The 27,248-nt window shown below is 36.7% G+C and overlaps 1 protein-coding gene, 1 non-coding gene and 1 pseudogene across 6 annotated transcripts in view; 2 read left to right on the forward strand and 1 right to left on the reverse strand.

The window, feature by feature from the left end:
- Positions 1-27,248, forward strand: part of SGK3 (serum/glucocorticoid regulated kinase family member 3) — a 145,477-nt gene that overhangs the window by 106,997 nt on the left and 11,232 nt on the right. For all 5 annotated transcript variants that reach the window (XM_032315597.1, XM_032315598.1, XM_032315596.1 and 2 more), the window contains 8 exons: positions 1,098-1,147; positions 4,267-4,324; positions 9,696-9,779; positions 9,889-10,020; positions 14,272-14,384; positions 14,475-14,511; positions 15,109-15,195; positions 25,267-25,362. In XM_032315597.1, the coding sequence (XP_032171488.1) occupies positions 1,098-1,147; positions 4,267-4,324; positions 9,696-9,779; positions 9,889-10,020; positions 14,272-14,384; positions 14,475-14,511; positions 15,109-15,195; positions 25,267-25,362 (657 nt within the window). The remainder of the gene's footprint in view (positions 1-1,097; positions 1,148-4,266; positions 4,325-9,695; positions 9,780-9,888; positions 10,021-14,271; positions 14,385-14,474; positions 14,512-15,108; positions 15,196-25,266; positions 25,363-27,248) is intronic.
- On the reverse strand, positions 15,495-16,740 carry LOC116575484 (annotated as a pseudogene).
- On the forward strand, positions 26,816-26,922 carry LOC116575647. The gene has a single exon (XR_004279886.1). It is a non-coding gene; the product is annotated as a U6 spliceosomal RNA (small nuclear RNA).

Raw genomic sequence — 27,248 nt, forward strand, 5'->3', positions numbered from 1 at the left:
TGATAGGAAATTCTGTTTTGTAAGTTAAAAGCTGGTGCCAGTATTGTTATTATTTAAGAAATACATTATGCTTAGGAACTTTTGCCCTTTATTTTTAAAAGTAGTTTGCATTCTGGAGATGGTAAGTTTCAAATGAATTTAAGTAGAAATCTGTATGATGTATGTCTCTAATAAAAAATTGCTTAGGTAAAATTTTTTGGTTCTGATTAAAGAGAAAAATTTTTTAAAGCTCGTATCTATAACTTACTTGAAGGATAATTATGCAGGGCTGTAGTAAAAGTATGCATATTTGGGATATTTATAACTTTTAATTCTCTATGCATAAGGAATCTCAAAGGGAATTTATGTGAAGCAGAATTCACTTACAGTTGGTTTTATAAAAAGTGCTAGCGTTAACAAGATCACGAGATTAATCTTGCAGGATTTGGGGTTAAATTTCTAGCTATTAATTAGTGAGCGAGAATTTTTTTTTAGTTAAATTGCTTTATGGCATAGTAAGTAAAGATTTACTTCTAAATTAATATTAGGGATCGAATTTACTATATTAATTATTGAGAGAAAAGGCTATTTAAAATTTTTATTTGACTACAGGGTGGAATTAGAAAGAAAAGCACTCTTGTCTACATGTATTTGATTTAGAAATAGGTCTGTCTCCTATAATTCAATCCAGCTTTAGTAGTCTTCATTATCATGATATTATTTCCATATCATAAATTAATAAACAATTACTTGAAAATTTGAAAAAACAGACAGCCATTTTAACCAGCTTTTTAAATGTAGAAATGATCCTTCCTAAATTGTGGTTTCTACACCTACCTTGTCCAAGGAGCTTTCCCCAGTGTACTTCATTTGACACCCGTGAGCTTTATTTCTGCCTTGTGTTTTTCCTTACAACTGCTCTTGAAATTTATCGTAATTATATTGATTGTGTGTTTCCAAATAAGTTAGTGCATTTGTTAAGAATGAGGACTTCAGGCTTCTTTTACATGCAGTACATCCAATATTTATGGCAGAGTTAGTATATTTTATTTCAGAAACATTCACTGACTGATAACCTTGAAACTCCATTAAGAGCTTTTTTTCCCCCATCCCAACAGCTACACTCTACCTCACAGAACATCAACCTGGGACCATCTGGAAATCCTCAGTAAGTCTGTTTCAAACCTCCTCTAACTGAATTCTGAGAAGACCTTTTTTTGTGCCTGTGTATGTACATACCACTTTAATTAGACCAGTTTAACTAGAACCCTGAAAAATATAATAATCATAGTTATAGTGAATATAATACTATCATATGCTTGCCTGTTTTACTGCTCTAGCTTTGCATTGCTTTGATAGAGTTCTGAGGAGTTTTTAAATCCACCAATTGTAATTGGGTTCTGCTGTTTTGCTATTTTTTTCCGCTATTATTTTTCTCGTGTGTGTGTGTATGTGTGTGTGTGTGTGTGTGTATGTGTATGAATGTGCGCGCACGTGTGTGTGTAAAGCCAGTAGACTGTATTTCTTTTGTGTGTGTGTGTTTTTATTTTTTTTTAATTTTTTATAAACATACAATATATTTTTATTTGTGTAAATCGCCAGGTTTACACACTTAACAGCACTCACCATAACACATACCCTCCCCAATGTCCATAACCCCACCCCCCCTTCTCCCACCCCCCCTCCCCCAGCAACCCTCAGTTTGCTTTGTGAAATTAAGAGTCACTTATGGTTTGTCTCCTTCCCAATCCCATCTTGTTTCATTTATTCTTCTCCTACCCCCTTAACCCCCCATGTTGCATCTCCACTTCCTCGTATCAGGGAGATCATATGATAGTTGTCTTTTTCCGATTGACTTATTTTGCTAAGCACGGAGGAGTGGATGGAAATAGACTGTATTTCTAAGGAGATCTTAAGTCCTGAGAGGTTACTCTGACAGAAGCATCCATACAGGCTTAATGGGTATGACTGGTACTCAGTGTTTACTGCTGAAAGTTGTCAGCCAGCTTGTTCCAGAGGAATCAGGATGGACATTAGCATAGTAAAGGGTAGTAAACTTGCTTTAACCAGTTCCTGTCATAGTCCCTTATTTGCTTAAGCACAGGGAAGGCATTTTGAGGAAGAGCAGGAATGGCAAATACAGACTTCATCTTGAATGTCGACTCTAGCATTTCATTAGAGGTTAGACCACTGAATACAGAGGATTCCAGGGCCACATCTTGGCTCAGCTGGAGGAGTGCCCTGACTGATGAGTGGTATCTGCCATGGTTTAGGAAAACGTATAGTGTTGCTGTACTTGGCTTATAATGATCCTTCAGGTTCACCACATTCATTCTCAAGTAGTCTGTCTTTTATCCCAGGATGTAATGTTTCCCTCACCCTTTTGATCCACTTAGTGAGTAAAGACAGAGAGAAATAGCCCAAGGATTGGGTCATTCACCGCTGCAGTAAGGTAGAAAAACTGAGAATGTGATGTCACACAATCAGGTGAACAAAGTGTCTCAAGGGGGTAGTAATTCACTCTGTTAATGTTGCTGGTAAAGCAAGTAAGTGTTGAGAATTGACCACTGGACTTGATAAGTCATTGGTGACCTTTGCAAGCCATTTCAGTGGTATGGTGGATACAGACCCTGATAGGAAGGAGTTCAAGAGAGAATTAAGGGAGGGGCACCTGGGTGGCTCAGTGGGTTAAGCCTCTGCCTTTGACTCAGGTCATGGTCTCACAGTCCTGGGATCGAGCCCCGCATCGGGCTCTCTGCTCAGCAGGGAGCCTGCTTTCCCCTCTCTCTGCCTGCTTCTCTGCCTACTTGTGATCTTTGACTGTCAAATAAATAAAATCTTTAAAAAAAAAAAAAAAGAGAGAATTAAGGGAGAGGATAGCAGGAATAGACAAAGAATTTCGATCTCTTACTTGAGGAGTTTTACTGCAAAGGAAAGTAAAGAAATGGGGGAGGTGGTAGCCAGAAGGGGAGGTTTGGTTTTGAGCTGCTTTTCTGTTGCCATACACAGAGTTGGTCAGGCAGCACAGAAACAGAAACTGACTTTCAGTTAGGATTTGTCACCAACAATTAACACTGGGGCCTTGGGTCTTGTCTCAGTTAGCCTCTTTTGAGGAATTGCATGATTGAGGAATTTGCATGATTTTTTCCTATTACATTTGTTTAAAAAAAACTATTTCAGTATCTCAGCATATCATTCAAGAACAAAGTAACTAGTCCAAAGAGCAGATTCTTGAAGAAGAAAAACACCTGAGCCTAGTTAAGTATTTATCTCCCTAATCTTTACCTGTTATTATTTAACCTAGACCTGGTGTTACTCTCATGTTTGAATTGACCATTTATCTCGGTAATGAATTAAAGAAAATTTAAAACCTAGGGGCACCTGGGTGGCTCAGTTGGTTAAGCATCTGCCTTTGGCTCAGGTCATGATCTCAGTGTCCTGGGATTGAGCCCCATGTCAGGCTCCCTCCCTGCTCAGAGGAGGGGTCTGCTTCTTGCTCTCTCTCTGCCTTCCCCTCCTGCTTGTGGTCTCTCTCTCAAATAAATAAAATTTTTAAGAAAAATTAAGGAAGTTTAAAATCTAAATGGAGTTTTTCTCCTCTCCCTAGTCCAACTTGGGATTCAGAGTGTGTTGAAGGAAAAAGCTCTTCTGGCTGCTTTGGCTCAACTTTCTGCTGCCATGTGCTTTTGCGTACCTACAGCCAATGTTTTCACCTGACAGGTCAATATAAATAAAAGGACAAAAGTAGTATTCCTTTTGGTTTCTCTCCTGGATTTCCTGCATTACCATCTATGAGAATAAGCAGAGAGGTCTTTTATGTGTAATGCACAATAAGTGATATTATATGTCCAAAGAATTGCCAGATGAGGTAGTCCTTGGAATGTATTACTAATTTATATAGTTACTCAGTGTCCTTATTAACAACATGGGTGAGGTTTATGGTTAAATAAAATTGACTTCAAAACTATATAGATATATATATAGAGAGAGAGGTCTATCCTTTTCTCCCAAAGGGACTATTAATGAAATCTGTCTTAAGTAGAACCTAACAAGGCTTTAATAAAGTTGTAAAATGTCTTATCAGCAAGTAGATATTTACTATTATCCATTATTACCTATTTTATATTCAAGATGAGAAACTACATGTGTGAAACCTGGAGTCTTCATGCTAAAATGTTTTTTGCCCAGCATTTTCTTAGTAAAGAGTGAGGTGCTAAGAAATGTTTAAACGTTAACATCTTTCCAGTTTCGAGGAGGCTAATTCTTGTCATCATTCATTTTTTTCAGTGCTAAACCAACAGACTTTGATTTCCTGAAAGTTATTGGGAAAGGCAGCTTTGGCAAGGTAAGAGTGTTTTTATTTTGCCACTCAGTAAATAAGTACTTCAGGAATGCATGCCTTATACATTCCAGGCCACAGGACTTGCTGGTATGCAGGATATGGAGTTACGATGATTTCTCTATCTTCAAAATACTTAGGTAGTTAAGGCGTTTACTCAAATTTTAACATAAAGTTCATTTGTTTGAGTGTTTAGATTGTTTATGAATAACGATGCCTTGAATATTCTGGCATATGCCCTTCTTGGTGCATAGGATGCATGTAGGTTGGACATACAGCTAGAAGTAGAACCAATGTGTCGCACAGATGCTGGCATACAGTTAGCACCTCTCATGTGCCAAGCAGTGTACTGACTCCTGGTTAGTTAGAGAGTATTGAACAAAGCTGAGAGAGTTACTACCTTTGTGAGGCTTGCAACCCCATAGGGGAAAGAGGCGATTAAAAATATGCAGTCAATAAATAATGAAAAGCAGTAATGGGGACTGTGATGTAAAACATAGAATAGAATGTATGATAGAGGACAACAGGCAAGTGGGGGGAAAATTCCTACTCAGGTGGGTTGGTCAAGGTCGGCTTCTTTAAAGAGGTTCTGTTTAGGCTGAAGCTGGAAAGACAAAAATGAGCAACTGTGAAAATAACAGTTGGGGAAGGAAAGGGATGTGTGAAAACCCTGCCGTTCCTCATACAGTGAGCGTCAGATGAATCATACAACTTGACAGTGTGGCCATACCAAGGAAGGAGAAACTGCTTTAAGGCCAGAAGCATTGTGGATGAAGTTGCCAGAATCTTTAGATATATTTAAGTGCTTTTTTGCATTGCGCTTCAATCTGTAGTGAAAATAAATATGCATGTGTTTAATTATGGTTTGCTACATTCTGAGCTTTGGGTATCTCTAGTTTGTTTTCTGAGTACCCTGGATACCAGAAACTATAACCATACAATTAAATCCATGTGTGTTAATACAGCACACACATGTTGACCACACAGTACGTGCTGGACATTGTGCTAGTACAGCAACAGAAAGAAAGGGATACTGAGCTCAGAATGCTCAGGATGTTAGAGGTAATCCGTTGTTAAAAACAAAAAACAGGGGTGCCTGGGTGGCTCAGTTGGTTAAGCAACTGCCTTTGGCTCAGGTCATGATCCTGGAGTCCTGGGATTGAGTCCCACATCAGGCTCCCAGCTCAGTGGAGAGTCTGTTCCTCCCTCTGACATTCTCCCCTCTTGTGCTCTTGCTTTCTCTCCCTCTCTCTCTCAAATAAATAAATAAAATATTAAAAAAAAAAAAAAAAAAAAAAACATTGTCTTTTGGAAACTTCATGTTTAGATCTAGAGTCTACCAGGAATTGGTTCCTGGATGTAGCATGAAATTGTAAGGTCGCAGTTCATTTTTTCCCTGTTGATGGCCACCTGACCCACACAATTTACTGAAACAGCAATTCTTTCCCCACTGATCTGCAGGGTAAACTTCTTCATTTATCTAGTGTCCATATATGCATGGATCTTCTTCTAGATTTTATATGTTTATGTTTCAAGATATATATTATTCCATCAGTCTGCTAGACTGTGTTGCTTGATATCCAACAAAACAGGTCCCCCCTCCTTGTTCTTCAAGAGCCTCTGCCTTCAGCTCAGGTTGTGGTCCCAGAGTCCTGGGATGGAGCCCCGCATCAGGCTCTCTGCTTGGAGGGAGCCTTCTTCCTTCTCTCTCTCTGCCTGCCTCTCTGCCTACTCGTGATCTTTGTCTGTCAAATAAATAAATAAAATCTTAAAAAAAAGGTTTTAGCCCTTTGCATATCTTTTTGAGTTTTAATCTGTAGGTCAATTTGGGAAAAATTACTACTTTTACATTATTGAGTTTTCTAATCCATGACCATGGTATATCCCTTTCTTTTCTTTTTTTTTTTTTTTAAAGATTTTAATTTTTTGAGAGAGAAGAAGCAAGCAAGCACGTGTGGGGGGAAGGGGTAGAGGCAGGGGATGATGACCTGAGCCAAAGGCAGAGACACCCAACCACTGAACCGCTCAGGCACCCTGGTTTATCCCTTTCTTAATTTAATTCATCTTTAACTTTTCTCAGTAATGTTTTACAGTGTTTAATATAGATTTTACACATCTTTGATTAGATTTTTCCTGTGTGAAATACCTATGCTATTGAAAACTGCTGTTAATTATTGAAGCTAAAGGTATGCCACTATCTGTGTGACACATTGGTTCTACTTCTAGCTGTATGTCCAATAGACATGCATGCACACATGTGCTAAGAAAGGCATTTGCCAGAATATTCATGGCATTGTTATTCATAAACTGTCCAAATGTCTGTCCATTAAAAAGTGGATTAAACTGTGTAATGCAGTTTTTTGCAGAACTAGAACAAATAATTCTAAAATTTATATGGAACCACAAAAGACCTTAAACAGCCAAAGCAATCTTGAAAAAGAAAAAACTGGAGGTATCACAATCCAGATGTCAAGATATACTACAAAGCCACAGTCATCAGAACAGTATGGTAGTGACACAAATATAGACACATAGAACAGTGGGACAGAATAGAGAGCCCAGAAATAAACCCACAATTATACAGTCAATTAGTCTTCAAAAAAAGAGGCAAGAATATACAATTGGACAAAGTCTTTTCAACAGACAGTGTTGGGAAAATTGGATAGCTACATGCAAAAGAATGAAACTGGACTATGTTCTTTTAACCATACACAAAAATAAACTCTATTTGATTAAGGCCTAAATGTGAGAATGGAAACCATAAAAATCCTAGAAGAGCACACAGGCAGTAATTTCTCTGACATCGGCTGAAAGAACATTTTTCTAGGTATGTCTCTTGAGGCAGGGGAAACAAAACCAAAAATAAACTCTTGAAACTACATCAAAATAAGTCTCTGCACAACAAAGGAAATAATCAACGAAACAAAGAGACAGCCTACTGAATGGGAGAAGATATTTGCAAATGTCATGGTTGATACAGGGTTAGTATCCAAGATAGGTAAAGAACTGAAATAACTCAACACCAGAAAACCCAAGTAATCCAGTTAGAAAGGGGGCAGAAGAAATGAACAAACTTCTCAAAAGAGGACATACAGATGGGCAACAGAGACATGAAAAGATGCTCAACAAATCAAAACCACAGTGAGATATCACCTTATACCTGTCAGAATGGCTAAAATCAAAAAGTGTTAGTAAGGATGTAGAGAGGGAAGACCCCTTATGCACAGTTAGTAGGAATGCAAACTGGCACAGCCACTGTGGGAAACAGTATGGAGTTTCCTCAGAAAATTAAAAACAGAACTACCATATGACCCAGTAAGTCTAATATTAGATATTTATCCAAAGAAAATGAAAACACTAGTTCAAAAAGATATATGCACTCCTATGGTTATAACAGCATTATTTTACATAACCAGAGCATGGAAACAAACCAAGTGTCCTGGACTTATGAGTGTATAAAGAAGATACAATATATGTATATACATATCCATACACACACACACAATGGAATATTACTGAGCTATAAAAAATGAAATCTTGCCATTTACAACAAAATGGGTGGATCTAGAGAGTATAAAGTCAAATACTATATGATATCATTCATATGCAAATTTAAGAAACAAAACATGAGAAAGTGAGAAAAGAAGACAAACCAAGAAATGAACTCAACTATAGAGAAAAACTGATGGTTACCAGAGGGGAAGTGGGTGGGGGGGATGGGTGAAGTAGGTGAAGGGGATGAAGAGTACACTTATCCAAAAAAAAGTACACTTACCATAATGAACACTGAGTAATGTATAGAATTGTTGAGTTACTATACTGGAGTCAAATTTTTTAAATTGTGTGATGTGTTATTCTGCACAGCAGTAAAAATACAAAAATTGTGCTGCAGGCCACAACATAAATACATATTACACTATTTAGAATGAAAGTAGTCAGATATAACTTTATATGATTTCTAATTACATAAAATTCAGAAAAAGACAAAACCTGAAATTGAGATAGTTGAGGAAGACAGGGATAAGTAGTTTCTGAAATAGGGCAGAAGGGGCGCTTCAGGCTACTGATAATGTTTTATTTTTTAAAATTTAACATTTTTAATTTAAATTCCACTTGGTTAACAGCCAGTGTAATACCAGTTCCAGATGCACAATTTATTGATTCAACACTTACATTTAACACCTGGGGTTTTATGTTGTAGTGAGGAAGACAACACATATACTAGAATATAAGGCCCAGTAGTGTCACTAGTCACTATATCAGGTTATCTTAAAAATCCATTCATTCATTCATTTATTTTAAAGATTTTATTTATTTATCTGTCAGAGAAAGAGCACAAGCAGGGAGAGCAGCAAGCAGAGGGAGTAGCTGACTTCTGGCTGAGCAGGGAGCCCGGTGCGGAACTCAACCCCAGGACCCTGGGATCATGACCTGAGCCAAAGACAGATGCTTAATTGACTCAGCCATCCAGGAGTCTTTGAAATGGGTCACTTAATAGTTAACACAACTTGTTGGGCATCTTGAATCCCTTAAAGTTATTTGCAAAACCCTAAGTATTTTTTTCCTTGGGCAAGCGTTTCTAAATTTCCTTAGATCCTTGAAAGTGCGTACAGCCCAGCCCATTGTAGAAACTCAGCTACACATGGTGCTTCTTTCTCTGAATGCTTCTGAATTAAAAACTTATAAGAGGGGCGCCTGGGTGGCTCAGCGGGTTAAAGCCTCTGCCTTCGGCTCAGGTCATGATCCCAGGGTCTTGGGATTGAGTCCCACGTCGGGCTCTCTGCTCAGCAGGGAGTCTGCTTCCCTTCCTCTCTCTCTGCCTGCCTCTCTCCCTACTTGTGATCTCTGTCTGTCAAATAAATAAAATCTTTAAAAAAACAAAAACAAAACAACTTATAAGAGAAACCTAAATGTTAAAACAAAAATGCATTTTGATCACGTAGAAACCATTTCCTTCTCTGTTTTTTAATCTATCCATGAAGTTGATAGCCTCAGTATTTTCTAAGGACACTCTTTAGGACTCAAGGCTGGCTTGTGTGCTCACATAACACTGAACACACTTGAGAATCTCAAGCAGTATAGATTCTGGGACTTAAATTTAGTAAAAGTCTCAAACATCAGCACGTTAAGTGACAAAGAAATGGTACCTGGCTATTCAAGTGACTAACATCCCTTTTTTGTTGATTGTTTTATTAAAATATCTAAGAAGAAGTAGAATAAATATTCAGTAGTTGTCAGTTTTCAAAACTAAAACATTATCTGTGTCCGATTTAGACTTTCTTTGTACATAATTTAAATATGAATTTGTTGACAAGTGACTTATTTCTATGAAAATATTGAAATGTCTAATTATTTGCACAATCTTTAACTACAACAGGTTCTTCTTGCAAAAAGGAAACTGGATGGAAAATTTTATGCTGTCAAAGTGTTACAGAAAAAAATAGTTCTCAACAGAAAAGAGGTAAAATAAAATAGTGTTGTTTATCCTAAATCCATTTTCTCAATTAACAGAATTGTTTCCTGGTATATAATACAAGTTGATCCTTTACTTTTTTTTTTTTTTTAAACAGCAAAAACATATCATGGCTGAACGTAATGTGCTTTTGAAAAATGTGAAACATCCATTTTTGGTTGGATTACATTACTCTTTCCAAACAACTGAAAAGCTTTATTTTGTTCTGGATTTTGTTAACGGAGGGGAGGTGAGTTTTATGATTAGTTTTCTAATCTTGATAGTGTTTAGAAAAACTAGAATAAAGTCATAGTTTTCCTTTGCTTCACAGTTTTTGGAAGACTAGGCCAGCATTAACAGCTATTGGATTCAAGATGCTGGCTAATAAGCACAAAGCAAGATACAGAGAACAGTAAACAAAGCTCTTAAACAGCTTATGGTGTGTAGGTGGGAAGAGTCATAAAAGAACCTTGATGTGAAGCTGCAGACTTCATGGGTAATATAGCAAGAATAATACACTGAAACGTTAGAATAAAACATGATTTGTATTTAGATAATTACTGTCTCCACAGTTGCATATAAAGATTACTCTAGCCTGTCATTGTCTAAAACATGCAAACTATAATCAGACAAGAAGATCCTCTAATAAAGAGTTCTGTGGTGAAGTCAGTGTGGAAAATGTTTCATGTTCTATCCCATTGGCAATTAACAATATGTTTCTTGGTGATTCACAGTATGTTTCAGCATGTTAAAGACTTTGAGTTCTGCCTTTAAAAAGCGAAGATTTCTTTGAAAGTATTTTCTTAGCATGCAGTCCCTTTTTGTTTGAACCAAATCTGTTAATAATATTCCCCAAAACTCTGAATTAGGATATTGAAATACATTTTGGAAAACGCTACTGTCATGATAATAATTACAGAAGTAACTAACATGCATCAAGTATACTGAATGTGCCCAGGACTCTGGCTCTCTATTATTTTATCTTCATAACAATCCTGTTATATAAAATAAAGAAACTGAGGCACAGAGAAGCTAGGTAACTTGCTCAAGTTATGTGGTTAGTAAGTATTAGAACCAGGAATTGAACTCAGGCAGTGTGTGATTCCAGGATTTAGTGGACCACCCCCTGTTATTGTTTCTCAGTCCTCACACCTTTCTAATTTGATATCTGAGCTCCGAATGTCTCTAAAAATTATTTTCCCAGATTGTGTCCTAGACTTGACAAAAGGATCTTTCATCCCCTGGTCCTAGATCAGAGAGAGAGGAAAACAATTATTTCAAACTTAATATAGTGTACTTAACTGTAGAAGAAAGGAATTAGAAGGGAGACTGCAGGGGCGCCTGGGTGGCTCAGTGGGTTAAAGCCTCTGCCTTCCGCTCAGGTCATGATCCCAGGGCCCTGGGATCTAGCCCCGCATCGGGCTTTCTGCTCGGCAGGGAGCCTGCTTCCTCCTCTCTCTGTCTGCCTCTCTGCCTACTTGTGATCTCTGTCTGTCAAATAAATAAATAAGATCTTTTTTTAAAAAAAAAAAAAAGAAGGGAGACTGCAAACCTGAAAGGTGATCAGACACACCTGGGTCATTTGTGGGGGAAGATAGTTAAAAGAATCATTATTCAACCCTCTGCAGTTGTATGACAAAAATGCCTCCTTGCTGAAGAGGCAAAACTTTGAAGGTTGAAGATTTGAAGTTTGTCATTTTATTCTGTGCATACAGGAGTGCTAACATATAATGAGAATTTATTGAGGGCCTGGAACTTTGTAATTACTTTACCTGCATTATTTCAATTAATCACTATAACTCTGAGATAAATACTCTTCTAAGGCTCAGAGAAGTTAAGTAACTTCCTCAATGTCACTATGTTTTCTGGTATATGTCACGTCTTGGATTTAACCTGGACCTGAGTACCAGTCCGTGACTTTGAAATGTCCTGCAATTAGATTAGATTAGATTAGATTAGATCCTGTTGTAAGCTTCCTGCTTTGTCTGTGGCTTTTTGTCTTGTTTGGGGACCTTGTGTCTGATCCCGTTTTACACAGTGATTGCTCATAAACTGAGTGGCAAAGGTGGGAAAATGTAGGCTTGTACTCTAAAAGATAAACTTGGCTAAGATAATGGGAAATAAAAAGAATGGAATAGAATGTTGGGGTTGGTGGAGGAGAAGCTAAATGGGACAGTAGTAGAAGGGCAATAAATACGAGAAAGTATAGAGAGAGGTAGGAGGGATACAATTTCATTATCGGTTTCCTGTTATTCTTACTAGTACTGTCCCCCTGACTTTTTTTTTTTTTTTAACGATTTTATTTGTTTATTTATTTTTTATTTATTTGAGAGGGAGAAACAGACTCTGCTGAGCAAGGAGCCCCGTGGGGGACTTGATCCCTCCTGGGATCGTGTCCGGAGCTGAAGGTAGTTGCTTAACCAGTTGAGCCACCCAGGTGTCTCTCTTTTTTTTTTAATTTAAATTCAGTTAGGTAACACATAGAACATCATTGGTTTTCAGATGTAGAGTTCAGTAATTCATCAGTTGATAGTCCCTCTGATTTTCATACTTAACAGTTTAACCTTGACATGTGTACTTACTTTAATATGATACTAGCAAATAGACAAGCCTTCCCAAACCTCAGCTTCCTCATTAGTTTTTTGCCTGAAACTAGTTGGGTAGGTGAAATAATACAAGCACATAAAGTCCTTGGCATGGTGCCTTTTTTTTTTTTTTTAAAGATTTTATTTTTTTATTTGACAGAGATCACAAGTAGGTAGAGAGGCAGGCAGAGAGAGAGAGAGAGGAGGAAGCAGGCTCCCCGCTGAGCAAAGAGCCCGATGTGGGACTCGATCCCAGGACCCTGAGATCACGACCTGAGCTGAAGGCAGAGGCCTAACCCACTGAGCCACCCAGGCGCCCGGCATGGTGCCTTTGATTTAGTTAGCTATCCCATTGGTGTATGATCAGATTTTCATTTTGGGTAGTTTTCATTAATATTATATTGGATAGATGTGCTCAGATAAATAGAATATTACAGTACTATTAGTTACATCTAATAGAGGAAGTATAGTAGGGCTAAAAAGGAAGGAGTGTTTCAGAAATAATTAAAAGATAAAAACAGAAAAATTTATTCAATAGATAGAGAGGCTAAGGGTAAAGGAACAGTCTAGATGAATCCCAAGCCAGCCTCCACATTCCTGCTCTGTCAGGATCTGTTATAACTGATCTTCACCATAACCTTTCAGAAGAGTTTAAGAAACATTGGGGGATAGTTTTTGTAAGAGAAGTTAAGTGAATTGCATACAGAAAGAGAAGAACTAGAATTTGAATCCAAGTCTGATCAGCTTTAAAACCTGACTCTTCTCACTGTACCTTGTTGCCTCCCATGGCTCAGAGGGCTGGGTAGAAAGTGATGTCATTAAGGATAGAATACAGCAGCAGTAGCAGTAAATCTGCAAAGAAGACAAGGGACTCTGTTCCAGACAAGTTGAATGTGTTGGCTTGTGAAATATTCCAGAAAAAGCAGCAGACATCAAGTCTTTGCAGGAGAGGCTCCAAGCAGAGGTGTAGGTGGGGTATGTCCACATGAAAGACGTCAACACAGAGGTGGTTAAAATCACTGGATGGATCAGGTTACCTGCGCAGGGTCTCCAGAGAAAAAATAACTGGAGAAACTGAGGCCAGACACATTGCTGTCCCTGAGGTATAAGGGGCTGGAAAGCAGCAGAGATGGAATTCTCCAGGGAAGAAGGAGCGAGATCATTGTTCTAGAAGCCAGGGAACTTTGAGTAAAGACCTAGGGCAAACTTCGCCCAGGCAGGTGACCTAATGAGAAAAGGACAGATTTGGTAAGAAATAAATATGATTTCAGAAGTACAGGAAATGAACAGGAGAGGCTGCTGCTTAGTGCCAGCCATTTGCTACCACACTGGAATTTAGGCTTAATGTTGCTTTGCTTCCTCCCTCCCACCCCCAGAAGAAACCAAACCTGAATTTTTACTAAAAGTTTCTCCATTTTTAAATGTTAACAGTTAATTTAGATTTTTTTCTAAAAACAGTATTTGGCTCAAACACGTTGTATCTGTGGGTTATATTTGGTCTGCCGCCACTTGTTTCCAGTCTCTCTGAATAGTGTTTGATTTTTTTCTTTCTTTTTTTTCTTTTTTTTTTTTTCCAAATGAAACCACAGTCAGAAAAGGGGCTAGTGAGAGATCTTATTTCACTCCATGGCAATGTCAACATCATCAGTCTTGATTGATAATCTTTTCCAGAGTGGTAAGGACATTGCCACATTGAGGACTGAGGAATAAATGAGAGATGAGCAAGTTCAAGTTAGCAAGGGTAAGGAAAGACGTGTGGTGGAAGAGAGAACAGGGGGACACATACAGAGTGAGAGTTCTGTGCTTTTTATCTCATGTTCAGAAGAACCCCAATCCTAATTTTGTATTTATAGGATATATTTGTTTCACTTTATGTGTGAATGATCCTAATACCCATTTCTTTTTCCATTTTACAGCTGTTTTTCCACTTACAAAGAGAACGGTCCTTTCCCGAACACAGAGCTAGGTTTTATGCTGCTGAAATTGCCAGTGCATTGGGTTACTTGCACTCCATCAAAATAGTGTACAGGTACGTTTTAATGTATTTCTTACAAAAACATCTTTTTTTATTACTTTATTTCAGTTAATACTCAGTTTTGCTTTTCTTTCCTTTTAATAGAGACTTGAAACCAGAAAATATTCTTTTGGATTCAGTAGTAAGTATTATCTTTTTAAAAAATCTGCCAATTCTCAATTTTATTATCGTTATAGTTGGTGGAAAAAAGGCAGTCTCAAAGGGCACCTCATTCCATTTATGTAACAGTCTCCAAATGACAGAACTATAGAGATGGAAAACAGATGAATGGTTGCAAGGTGACAGGGACAGTGGGAATAGGGGAGTACAAAGATGAAGGGGTAACATGAGTGTGTTCCTTAGTTCCTTTGGGGTTATGGATAGTTTTCTATCTTGACAGTGGCAGTAGTGACATAGATCTGTACATCTCTGCTGCATAGAACCACACTTACATATACACACACACAAATGCATATGTGTAAAAACAATAGTGAATACTGAATAAAATGGGCAGTCTGGTTAGCAGTAGTCTACCAATGTCAGTTTCCCAATTTTCATATTTTACTACAGTTATATAAGATATCAGCATTGGGAGAAGCTGAGTGAGGAGTACACAAAACTCTATGTACTATTATTGCAGTTTCCTGTGGGTCTGCGATTATTTCAAAATGAAATGGTTTTAAAAATTGTCAGTTTATGCCCATGCATTGTTTTATCTTACTGCCCCTCTTTTTGTCAGGGACATGTTGTCTTAACAGATTTTGGGCTTTGTAAAGAAGGAATTGCTATATCTGACACGACGACAACATTTTGTGGGACACCAGAGGTAAGAAATAGGTTTCATTTGTTGTTTATATAATCATGTGTAAAATATAAAAATGAATCACAAATTGCATATACAGTATTTGAGATCAGAAAAGTAGAATAAAACTCTTATTTCAGAAAGCTTTTAGCCACTTGTATAGATCTGATAATCATCCCTTCAGAATGTTTTAACTTTATTGATTGTATTTTTTTTGCTTTTATATTTGAGTTTATCCTTCATTTAACTTTTAAAACACTACGATAGTTGAATATTAAAACAAAAACAATAGCAAGGAGTGAGCTATGATTATAGTCCTTCACTCATTCACTACTGTATGTAAAATGCCAGCAGTGTTGTTCACTGGCCCCATTAAGAGATCTGACACTGAACACACCCCTGGGATGATGTTCATCATCCTCATATGCTTCCCCATTGTAATGGTGCCATCTTTCCTGATTTGGATCAAAGTCCACCAGTTCTACCTGGTCCATTTCATCAGTCTCTTCTACTTCCTTCCTCTTAGGTAGGAGTTTTTCGAGGAAAGAGAGTTTATCAGGAGAGAGAAAGCCATTCTCAGGAAAGTTTACCTTAAATTCGATGATGAGGCGACCCTTCTCATATGGTCTACGATAAATTGGCATGCCTTCATTTAGCACACACTTGATATCTCTGTGCTTGGCAATTTGACCTGGGTGAGAAGTGATGACAGTGGTTCGGTTGTGAAGAGTAGATACTGGCTTTTGAAAACCGCACAGTGCCTCAACCAGCTGTATATCCATACACATGAAAATGTCTTCTCCTTGCTGAGTAAAAACAGCATGGTCCTTCTGTTCTAAAACAATGATAGTATCTCCTGGTTCCTGTCCTGGTTCTTGATCTCCTTCACCATGGAATGTTATCTTCTGGCCATCTTCATGCCTTTGTCAATATGAACTTCTAGAATCTTCTCTCAAACTATCTTCCTTCCATTGCAGCTTTTACATCCATCTTTAGGACTGATCCGTTCCCCATGGCCCTGGCACTCCATGCACACAGATTGAATTTGCTAACCCATTCCAGGTCCTATCTGATGAATTCTTATTTGCATTCCATTACCTCGGCAATTGGGACAACATTCGACTGCTCCTTTCTTACCACCTCAGCCTTCACATTTATCGCAAATCACCTTCTTTTGCAGAGCTGGTTTTCTTGTTGCACCATTATATAAATCTTTTAAGGTTACTGAGAGCTGATACACAACATTTTTACCTCTCCTTTCTCTCTACATTCTTCCTCCTCCTCCAAAAAGCATATCAAAGATGTCCAAGGGGGAGCCAAAACTACCACCAACTCCACCTTCTTTAATTGCCTGTTCCCCTCCTTTGTCATATAACTCCCTTTTCTTTGTATCAGAGAGTACTTAGTAAACTTGAGAAATCTGTTTAAACTTCTCTCCTTCATTTGGATTCTTACCAGGGTGGTACTTCAAGGCTAGTTTCCTGTAGGCCTTTTTCAGTCCTTCTTGGGTGGCATTGGGTTTGACCCCCAAAATATCATAGTGAGTGGTTTCATTCACCATTTTCTACAGCTGGTGAGAGGCCCAAGGCTGGTGTGGGAGAGCAGGAAGGAGTGCGTTGCTCGGCGCAGCTCGGGCAGCCGCCGCTCCTCCTCCTCTCACCGAGCATTTTGGAAAGTTCCCTGATTGTATTTTTAATTGTGATTATAAGCTACTGCAGATAACCCAACAAAGATATAAATTACGCTTACTTGTTTTTATCTTTTTTTTAAGATTTTATTTAAAGTCAAGTTAGTTAACATAGTGTATTATTAGTTTCAAGGGTAGAATTTAATGATTCATCAGTTGCATAGAACACCCACTGCTCAGTATATCAAGTGCCCTTAATGCCCATCACCCAATTACCCCATCCCCCCATATGGTTATTTGTTTTTAATGTTAAAAGTTTACCGTAGACTCTTTAAAGCATTTGATTAGATTTCTGATCCTTTTTTTAAAAAAATCTCCAATCAGCATGAAGAATGTATTAAAATTATAATGTTTACACCACACTAAATATATTAATACCATTGAAATATACACTTTAAAATGAGTAAATTGCATGGTATGTATCTAAGTAAAGCTGTTTTTTTTAAGTAAGTTAAAAGCAAATATGGCAAGATACTGACGTTGCCTATAATTAGTGGCCACTATATTGGTTCTGTTTTCTCTTTTTCTGTGTGATGAAAATATTTTATAATAAAATAGCCATGTATTTAACAGAGGGAAAGTAAAGCAGTGGATGTAGAGGAAAGAAAATCGTTAAGTCAGGGTGCTTAGGTGGCTCAGTCAGTTAAGCATCTGCCTTCAGCTCAGATCTGATCCCAGGGTCCTGGGATAGAGCCCTGCATCGGGCTGCCTGTTCAGCAGGGAGCCTGCTTCCCCCTCTCCCTCTGCAGCTGCCCTGCTTGTGCTCTCTTTCTTACTCTCTCTGTCAAATAAATAAATAAAATCTTGAAGAAAACAAAAAAAGAAAACCACAAGTCAGAATTAATCAGAACATCTCATGTCTAATCATGTTAGCTAGCAGAAAAATGTATCCTTCCATTTGAGACAAATAATGATAATCATTACAAGTTATGTTAAAGTCTTGGTATTCTACACACACACACACACACACACACACACACACACACACTTAGTTTATTTTAAATATCTTAATTCTAATGTATTTATAGTGATCTTAGAAGCCAGGTAATATTTCATCTTTTTTTTTAGAGTAATTGCAAATGTCATGATGAAATGTGTGATAAATGGTTCACATGAGACTTTTAATCAAGATCAGAAAACTTAAGAAAAATTAAAAGTAAAAATGCTTTGAAATTTTTTTCCCTTCCTTTCTCTAATCTACCATAGATCTTAGATATATTTGTAACCATTCTAGTTTGGTTTGTGTATGAAGAAACATTTTTTTGTCAATGTATGAGTTTTTAAAATATGGATGCATTTTTCTATAAACTATAACTCCTTTAAGTTGATTTTTTTTTAATTTTTTATTTAAATTCAATTAACTATAATGTATTATTAGTTTCAGAGGTAGAGGTCAGTGATTCATCAGCCTTATATAATACCCAGTGCTCATTACATCGTGTGCCCTCCTTAATGTCCATCATCCAGTACCCTATTTCCCTTGGCCCCCTCCTCTCCAGGAAATAAACCCTGTTTATTTCCTAATATTAAGAGTCTCCTGCAGTTTATCTCCCTCTCTGATTTCTTCTTGTTTTATTTTTTCCTCTCTTCACCTCTGATCTGTTTTGTTTGTTAAATTCCACATATGAGTGAGGTCATGATAATTGTCTTTCTCTGAGGGACTTATTTCACTTACCATAATACCCTCTAGTTCTATCCACATCACTGCAAATGTCAAAATTTCATTTTTTGTTGGCTTAGTAGTATTCCATTGTGTGTATACACACACACACACACACACACACACACACACACACATCTTCTTTATCCATTCATCTGGGCTCTTTCCATAGTTTGGCTATTATGGACATTGTTACTATAAACATTGGGGTACAGGTGCCCTTACAGATCCCTACATTTGTATCCTTAGGGTAAATTCCTAGTAGTGCAATTGCTAGGTCTTAGAGTGGCTCTATTTTCAACTTCTTGAGGACCTCCATGCTGTTTTCCTGAGTGGCTGCACCAACTTGCATTCCCATCAGCAGTGTATGAGGGTTTTCCTTTCTCTGATCCTCACCAAAATCTGTCATTTCCTGAGTGGTTCATTATAGCCATGCTGACTAGTGTGAGGTGGTCTCTCATTGCGATTTTGATCTATATTTCCCTGATGCCAAGTGATGTGGAACATTTCTTTCATGTGTCTGTTGACCATTTGTGTGTCTTCTTTGAAGAAATGTCTGTTAATGTCTTCTGCCCATTTCTTGATTAGATTATTTGTTCTTTGAGCATTGAGTTTGATAAGTTCCTTATAAATTTTGGATACTAGCCCTTTATCTTATATCTCATTTAAAACATCTTCTCCCATTCTGTCAATTGTCTTTTGGTTTTGTCCTTTGCTGTGTAAAAGCTTTTTATCTTGATGAAGTCCCAATAGTTCATTTTTGCCTTTGTTTCCCTTGCCTTTGGAGATATGTCTACCAAGAAGTTGCTGCCTGTGTTCTCCCCTAGGATTTTGATGGATTCCTATCTCACATTTGGGTCTTTCTTCCATTTTGAGTCTACTTTTGTGTATGGTGTCAGGAAGTGGTTCACTTTCATTCTTCTGAATATACATACAGAAGAAAGCTGTTTTCCCAGCGCCATTTCTTGAAGAGACTGTCTTTTTTCCATTGGACATTGTTTCCTGCCTTGTCAAAGATTGTTTGACCATAGAGTCGAGGTTCCATTTGTGGGCTCTCTATTCTGTTCCATTGATCTGTGTGTCTGTTTTTATGCCAGTACCATATCATCTAGTTGGTTACAACTTTGTATTAGAGCTTGAAGTTTTATTACACCAGCTTTGGCCACCTTTTGCAACATTCCTTTGGCTATTCAGGGTCTTTTCTGGTTCCATACCAATTTTAGGATTCTTTGTTCCAGCTCTGTGAAAAAAGTTTGATGGTATTTTGATAGGGATTACATTAAATGTATATATTGCTCTAGGTATCATAGACATTTTAATGATATTTGTTCTTCATGAGCATAGAACATTTTTCCATTTCTTTGTGTCTGCCTCAATTTCTTTCATGAGTATTCTATAATTTTCTGAGAAGAGATCCTTTGCCTCTTTGGTTAGGTTTATTCCTAGGTATCTTACAGTTTTGGGTACCATTGTAAATTGGATCTACTCCTTAATTTCTCTTTCTTCTGTCTCACTGTTAGTATATAAACATGTAACTGATTTCTGTGCATTGATTTTTTTTATCCTGCCACTTTGATGAATTTCCATATGAGTTCTAGCAATTTGGGGGTAGAATTTTTTGGGATTTCCACATAGAGTATCATGTCATTTGTGAAGAGTGAGAATTTGACTTCTTTGCCAATTCAGGTGCCCTTTATCTCTTTTTGTCTGATTGCTGAGGCTAGGACTTCTAGTACTATGTTGAACAACAGTGGTGAGAGTGGACATCTCTGCCATGTTCCTGACCTTAGGGGAAAAGCTCTCAGTTTTTCTCCACTGAGAATGATATTCACTGTGGGCTTTTGATATGTGGCTTTTGTGATATTGATATTAAAACTCTGAGGAGTTTTAATCAAGAAACAATGCTGTACTTCTTTAAATGCTTTTTCTGCATCTGTTGAGAGGATCATCTGGTTCTTGTCCTTTTTTAATTAATGTGTAATATATCACATTGATTTGCAGAGGTTGAACAACCCTTGCAGCCCAGGAATAAATCCCACTTGGTCATGGTGAATAATCCTTTTAATGTACTTCTGGATCCTATTGGCTAGGATTTGGGTGAGAATTTTGGCATCTGTGTTCATCAGGGATACTGGTCTGTAATTCTCCTTTTTGGGAGGGTCTTCGTCTGCTTTTGGGATCAATGTCGAAAAGAATTTGGACATTTTCCTTTCATTTCTATTTTTTGAAACGGCTTCAGAAGAATAGGTATTAGATCTTCTTTAAATGTTTGGTAGAATTTCCCTGGGAAGCCATACAGCTCTGGACTCTTGTTTGTTGGAAAATTATTGATTACTGCTTCAATTTCTTTTCTGGTTATCGATCTGTTCAGATTTTCTGTTTCTTCCTAGTTCAGTTTTGGTAGATTATACATCTCTAGGGATGCATCCATTTCTTTCAGATTGCCTCATTGTTGGCATATAGTTGCTCTAATATGTTCTTATATTGGTGGTGGTTATAATTTCTCCCTTTCATTCATGATTTTACTTGGGTCCTTTCTCTTTTCTTTTTGATAAGTCTGGCCAGGGATTTATCAGTTTATTAATTCTTTCAAAGAACCAGCTCCTAGTTTCCTTGATCCGTTCTACTGTTCTTTTGGTTTCTATTTCATTGATTTCTGCTCTAATCTTTATTAATTTTCTTCTCCTGCTGGATTTAGGCTTTATTTGGTGTTCTTTCTGTAGCTCCTTTAGGTGTAAGGTTACGTTGTGTATTTGAGATCTTTCCTGTTTTCCTGAGAAAGGCTTATATTGCTATCTTCTTCCCTTTTAGGACCACTTTTGCTGCGCCCCAAAGATTTTGAATGGTTGTATTTTCATTTTCATTTGTTCCTATGAATTCTTTAAATTCTTTAATTTCCTGGTTGACTCATTTCTTCTTTCATAGGATGCTCTTTAGCCTACTTGTATTTCAGTTCTTTCCAACTTTCCTCTTGAGACTGAGTTCCAGTTTCAAAGCATTGTGGTCTGAAAATATGCAGGGAATGATCCCAGTCTTTTGGTACTGTTGGGACTTGATTTGTGACCCAGTATGTGATCTGCTCTGGAGACTGTTCCATGAGCACTTGAGAAGAATGTTTATTCTGTTGCTTTAGGACAATATGCTCTGAATATATCTGTGAAGCCCATCTGGTCCAATGTGTCATTCAGAGCCCTTGTTCCTTGTTGATCTTCTGATTGGATGATCTGTCCATTGCAGTGAGTGGAATGTTAAAGTCCCCTACTATTATCAGTGTGTTTCTTTAATTTTGTTACTAATTGGTTTATATAAATGGCTGCTCCCATGTTAGGGGCATAATTGTTCACAATTGTTTGATCTTGTTGGATAGACCCTTTAATTTTGATACTGTGTCCTTCCTCATCTATATTACAGTCTTTGGTTTAAAGTCTAATTTGTCTGATATTAGGATTGCCACCCAGCTTTCTTTTGATGTCCATTAGCATGATAAATGGTTTTCCACCTCCTCACTTTAAATCTGGAGGTGTCTTGGAGTCTAAAAAGAGTCTCTTACAGATAGCGTATCAATGGATCTTGCTTTTTTATCCAATCTGATACCCTATGTCTTTTGATTGGGGCATTTAGGCCATTTAAATACAGAGTAACTATTGAAATATAAGAATTTAGTGCCATTGTACTACCTATAAATTGACTATTTCTGTGTATATTATCTCTGTGCCTTTCTGATCTCTGTTACCTTTGGGCTTTCTCTTCACTGAAAGTATCCCTTTTAATATTTCTTGGAGGGCTGGTTTGGTGATCACAAATTCTTTTTGTTCCTGTTTGTCTTGGAAGCTTTTTATCTCTCCTCCTATTTTGAATGACATCCTTGCTGGATAAAGTATTCCTGGCTGCGTATTTTTCTCATTTAGTACCCTGAATAGATCATGCCAGTTCTTTCTGGCCTGCCAGGTTTCTCTGGATAGGTCTGCCTCCAATCTAATGTTTTTACCCTTGAAGGTCTGTCTGAGATTTGCAAGTTTCACTGTTATATGTCAAGGTGTTTACCTGTTTTTATTTATTTTGATGGGGCTTTGTCTGTGTTTCCTGGACTTGAATGCCTGTTTCCTTTCCTAGATTAGGGCATTCTCCACTATAATTTGCTCTAGTATACCTTCTGCCCATCTCCCCTTCCTCTCCTGGGATCCCAATTCTAATACTGTTTTGGTTTATGGTATCACTTATGCCTCAAATTCTCCCTTGATACCCAGTTGTTTATCTCTTTTTTTCAGAGCTGCTTTATTTACCAGTTTTGTCTTCTATATCACTAATTCTCTCTTCTGCCTCATTTATCCTAGCAGTTAGAGCCTCCATTTTTTATTACATCTCATTAATAGCCTTTTTTATCTTGACTTTATTAGATTTTAGTTCTTTTATTTCTCCAGAAAGGGATTCTCTAGTATTTTCCATGCCTTTTTCCAGTACAGCTAGTATCTTTATAATCATTATCCTGAACTCTAATTCCAAAATCTAACTTATATCCACACTGATTAGGTTTCTGGCCATCAGTACTGCCTCTTGTTCTCTTTGTAGAGGTGAGTTTTTCTGTCTTGTCATTCTGTCCAGAGAAGAATAGATGAACAAGAAAACAAAATACTAAAGTGGCAATAACAACCCCAAACAAATCAGAAGAATGCTGAAACCGGGGTGAAAAAAATTAAAATTTAAAAGAAGAGAGAAAATAGTCAACCAGGTGAACAGAACAGACCAATCCACTGGATCCTGTGTGTATTTTAGTCTGTTTATTAGAAAACTGATACCAAAATTGTGAAGAAAGAAAAACATATATGTACAAAAATAAATTTAAATATATTGAGAAGATAGAATGGTACGTAAAAATGAAAATTAAAAGACAAAAAAAAATAGAATATAAACAGGTGAATGGAACAGAGCAGTACACTATATCCTGAGAGTATTTTGGTTTGTTTGTTAGAAGAATCTACATCCCAAAATTGGGAAGAGAGAAAAAGTTATATTACACACACACAAAAATTAAATGCATTGAAAAGCTAGAATGTAACTGTGAAGACAAAAATTTAAAAAGACTGTAACAAACAGAAAGAAGAAAAAAATATAATTAAACAAGTGAAGGAAATAGAGCAATATACTAGACTCTGGGTATATTTTGGTCTATTAGAAGAAACTGAATCACAAAACTGTAAAGAAAGAAAAAAATATGTATATACACACAAAAATAAAATTAAATATAAAATACAAAATGAAATACAAAAAAATAGAATATAAGTGCAAAAATGAAAGTTAAAAAAGATTTTTAAGAAGTTGATTAAAAAAAAATTGGTGGAAAGAGGAAAAAATTAAAATTGAGAGCTTAAAGAATCATGGGGGGGAAAACATGAATTCTATATACCATTTTCCCATAGCCCTGGAGTTTTGCAGTTCTGTGTGATTGATAAACGTGTTCTTAGCCAGATGTTCTTGGTAATCTTCTGGGGAGCCTATTGCAGTGGTTCTCAGGTGTCTTTGCCTGTGCAGAATTAACCCGTGGTTTATCTTCCCATATATTGCTTTGAATTCAATTCTCAGTCCTTCCTACTTTGCAGAAAGTGGTCACTTTTCTATTTATAGAATTGCAGCTATTCTTTTTCGTAGATCTCTAGTTGAGTTGGCCAGTGTTCAGAATGATTTGATACCTAGCTGAATTCCTGGGGCCAGATGAAATTAAGGTCTCCTACTCCTCTGTCATCTTGGACTATCTCAGATGTATATTGATTGTACAGTTATAAAAATCTTTTAAGTCCTGTAGTTTTTAGAGAGGAAACACAAGTTTTTTGGTCATCTAAATCCAAATGTAATCAGAAATTGCTAAACCCTTTCAATATATTTTCCCATTTTTTGGATCACATTTTTTTAAAGGATTATTTATTTATTTATTAGAGAGAGAGAACACACAAGCAGGGAAAGTGGGAGAGGGAGAAGCAGGAGCCTGACATGGGGCTTGATCTCAGGACCTGGGATCATGACCCAAGCAGAAGGCAGATGCTTAACGACTGAGCCACCCAGGTGGCCCTGGATCACATTTTTTTTTTGAAAAAGCCTAAGAAGAATTATTTCCTTATTTCATATAGGAAGAAAAAACATATATTTTAGAAATCTCAAATTCAAATTCACCATGTGTGAAATATGATGTTTAAATGTTTTACAAATAAAATGTGCATAGCCATCTAATAATTTACACAACTTTTCTAAATAATATGTTAGAGAATTAGGTAGTAATTATAGTAATTACTTTAGTAATTAATAGTAATTACTCTTATAATTCTCTAATAACAGTTCTTTTTCCTTTTTCTGAAGAGAAAAATGGATTATTTCCTTATTAAAAATTCTTTCTTTAAAAGAATTTCTTAAAGAAAGAAAAGAAAGAATTTCTTTAATTCTTTAAGAGAAACAATTATAAATGATGACCAGAGGAATTTCTAAAATAAATTGATCTTGTGAAAGACTCTCCCTGCCCCCCAGCCCAATACCTAGTTTAACATTGTGTTACAGATTTCTGCATTTGTTTTCCTCTTCTGTTCACCCTAATTGTATCCCATCTGTTGGGAGGAAGTGATTGAATACCCAATGAATTAAAAATCTAGATAATGTTTTTAGCATCATAGTAGCATCTTAAATTTGTTAAATTTCTTAATTATTCCTAAATTTTATCATGAGTTATTTATTGAGTTGCTCTAATATTTAATGTTTTCCATAGTACCTTGCTCCTGAAGTAATCCGAAAACAGCCCTATGACAATACTGTAGATTGGTGGTGCCTCGGTGCTGTTCTCTATGAAATGCTGTATGGATTGGTATGTATTTCTGCTCTTTCATTATTATTTCAATATATTTTCATTGTTTTAAGTTGTCTCTCTTTTTTATTAATCCCAGGGACTCTTAGATAACATTGATGGAGTATTAGTAACCTGGTTAAATGCATCCAAAATCACATTAGGAATATACACAAAAGGAAAAACTTTTCCTTTGTTACTAATCTTTTAATTATTATTAATTATTTCTCTTTCATACGAATCACTACTTAGACTAATCCGGTATTCCCATCCTACTTGCATTTTTTAGAAATAGACATTAGCTATAACATTAATATTATTCACTTTGATACAGTTTACCCCATCATTCTACCCAGTTTCAAAAAGATAGAAGAAAAAGATTTTTGTATTTATTAGAAGATCATATCTTTTGGTTGCCTTGTGTTTTATTTTTATAGGATTAATACTGGTGCTCTACTTTTTCTGCTGTTGGAAACCCTCTATTCCTTTTACTGCAAACATGTCTAGATTTTATTGAAAAAAAAAATGTTCACTATGAAATCATTTACCCCAGTTTTTATTAATTGACACATAAGGCTAACCAGTGCTTCTGATTAACATGTGTAAAGTTATTCACTATATTAATTAATATTCCAACCAGGGACACCTGGCTGGATCAGTTGGAGGGACATGCGACTCTTGATCTTGGTCTCTTGACTTTAAGCCACATGTTGGGTGTAGAGATTACTAAAATAAAAATAAATAAAATATATCATTACAACCAAAAGCAAGCAATTTAGGACTTTAGTTAGTTTACATATTTTTGTAGGAACAATATATATTTTTCTTTACACTTTTTGAGGTATTTAGAGCAGTTTCTAAAGTTTTTTTGGTGATTTCATGAGTGTCCAGCAGCCCCATGCTGGAGACCTTGTGCTTATCACCCATGCTGCTGCCCACACTAAGCTAAATATTACCATCAGCAGAGACCTGACCTGGAGCTCGGTTTTTTCTTTCACTTTTTGTTTTATGTGGGAATTCCCCCGAAAACTGGGGAGCTCTCAGTGAAATCCAAAAGATGAGGTGCGTGTTAGTGCATTTGTCTTACAGTGCTAACTTTGAATGATAGATTCCTATGACAACCAACACTGTCTCTTCTTTGCCGTTGCTTATTAAAAGATCTCGTTTTCTGGTAATGCTGTTGACTTGGAACACCTGGATACTTTCCTTTCTTTAAATGCTAGGTATTTGCTGTCCTGATATTTTTTGAATCTTTTAAATTTCTTCAGAGAACTATGAAAGTGGAAAATACTGTCATTGTATGTAAAATGCAGATGATTCAAAAGGGAACATTTGAAACATATACTTCAGTAATGATACTTATATTAACTTTTTAAAAATAAAGTTTCAATTTTAAAAAGTAAAAACATTTTTCTTTCTGTAAAAAAGAAAGTAACAAGCTATATAGCTGCCTTAACATTAAAAATTATTTTTGGTGCTCGCTTCGGCAGCACATATACTAAAATTGGGACGATACAGAGAAGATTAGCATGGCCCCTGCGCAAGGATGACACGCAAATTCGTGAAGCGTTCCATATTTTAAAAAATATATATATATATTTTTGGTGTAAAAGTTAACTTGATGGTTAATGGGCTACTCCTCATGTTGAAGCTGTACAGGTCTTCAGGCTGTAACAATAGAATTGTAATTCTGCAGCGTGCACCCATAATGCTGTCATCACCACAAGCACATAGGAAGGAGCACTTCTTCAGGTCTTCATCTCTACTGGAAATCTCTGTTTTAATTCATTTATTTCCAAGTCTCAAGAAACTTTAATATTTGATCTATGTTGAATCTCTGAGTGGAGTCATTCTTTCCTTATGCTGCTAATGAGATTGGCGCTTTTCTCTAAAACGGATACTATTAC

The sequence above is a fragment of the Mustela erminea genome, chromosome 16 (genome assembly GCF_009829155.1).
Source record: "Mustela erminea isolate mMusErm1 chromosome 16, mMusErm1.Pri, whole genome shotgun sequence".
Lineage (NCBI taxonomy): Eukaryota > Metazoa > Chordata > Mammalia > Carnivora > Mustelidae > Mustela > Mustela erminea.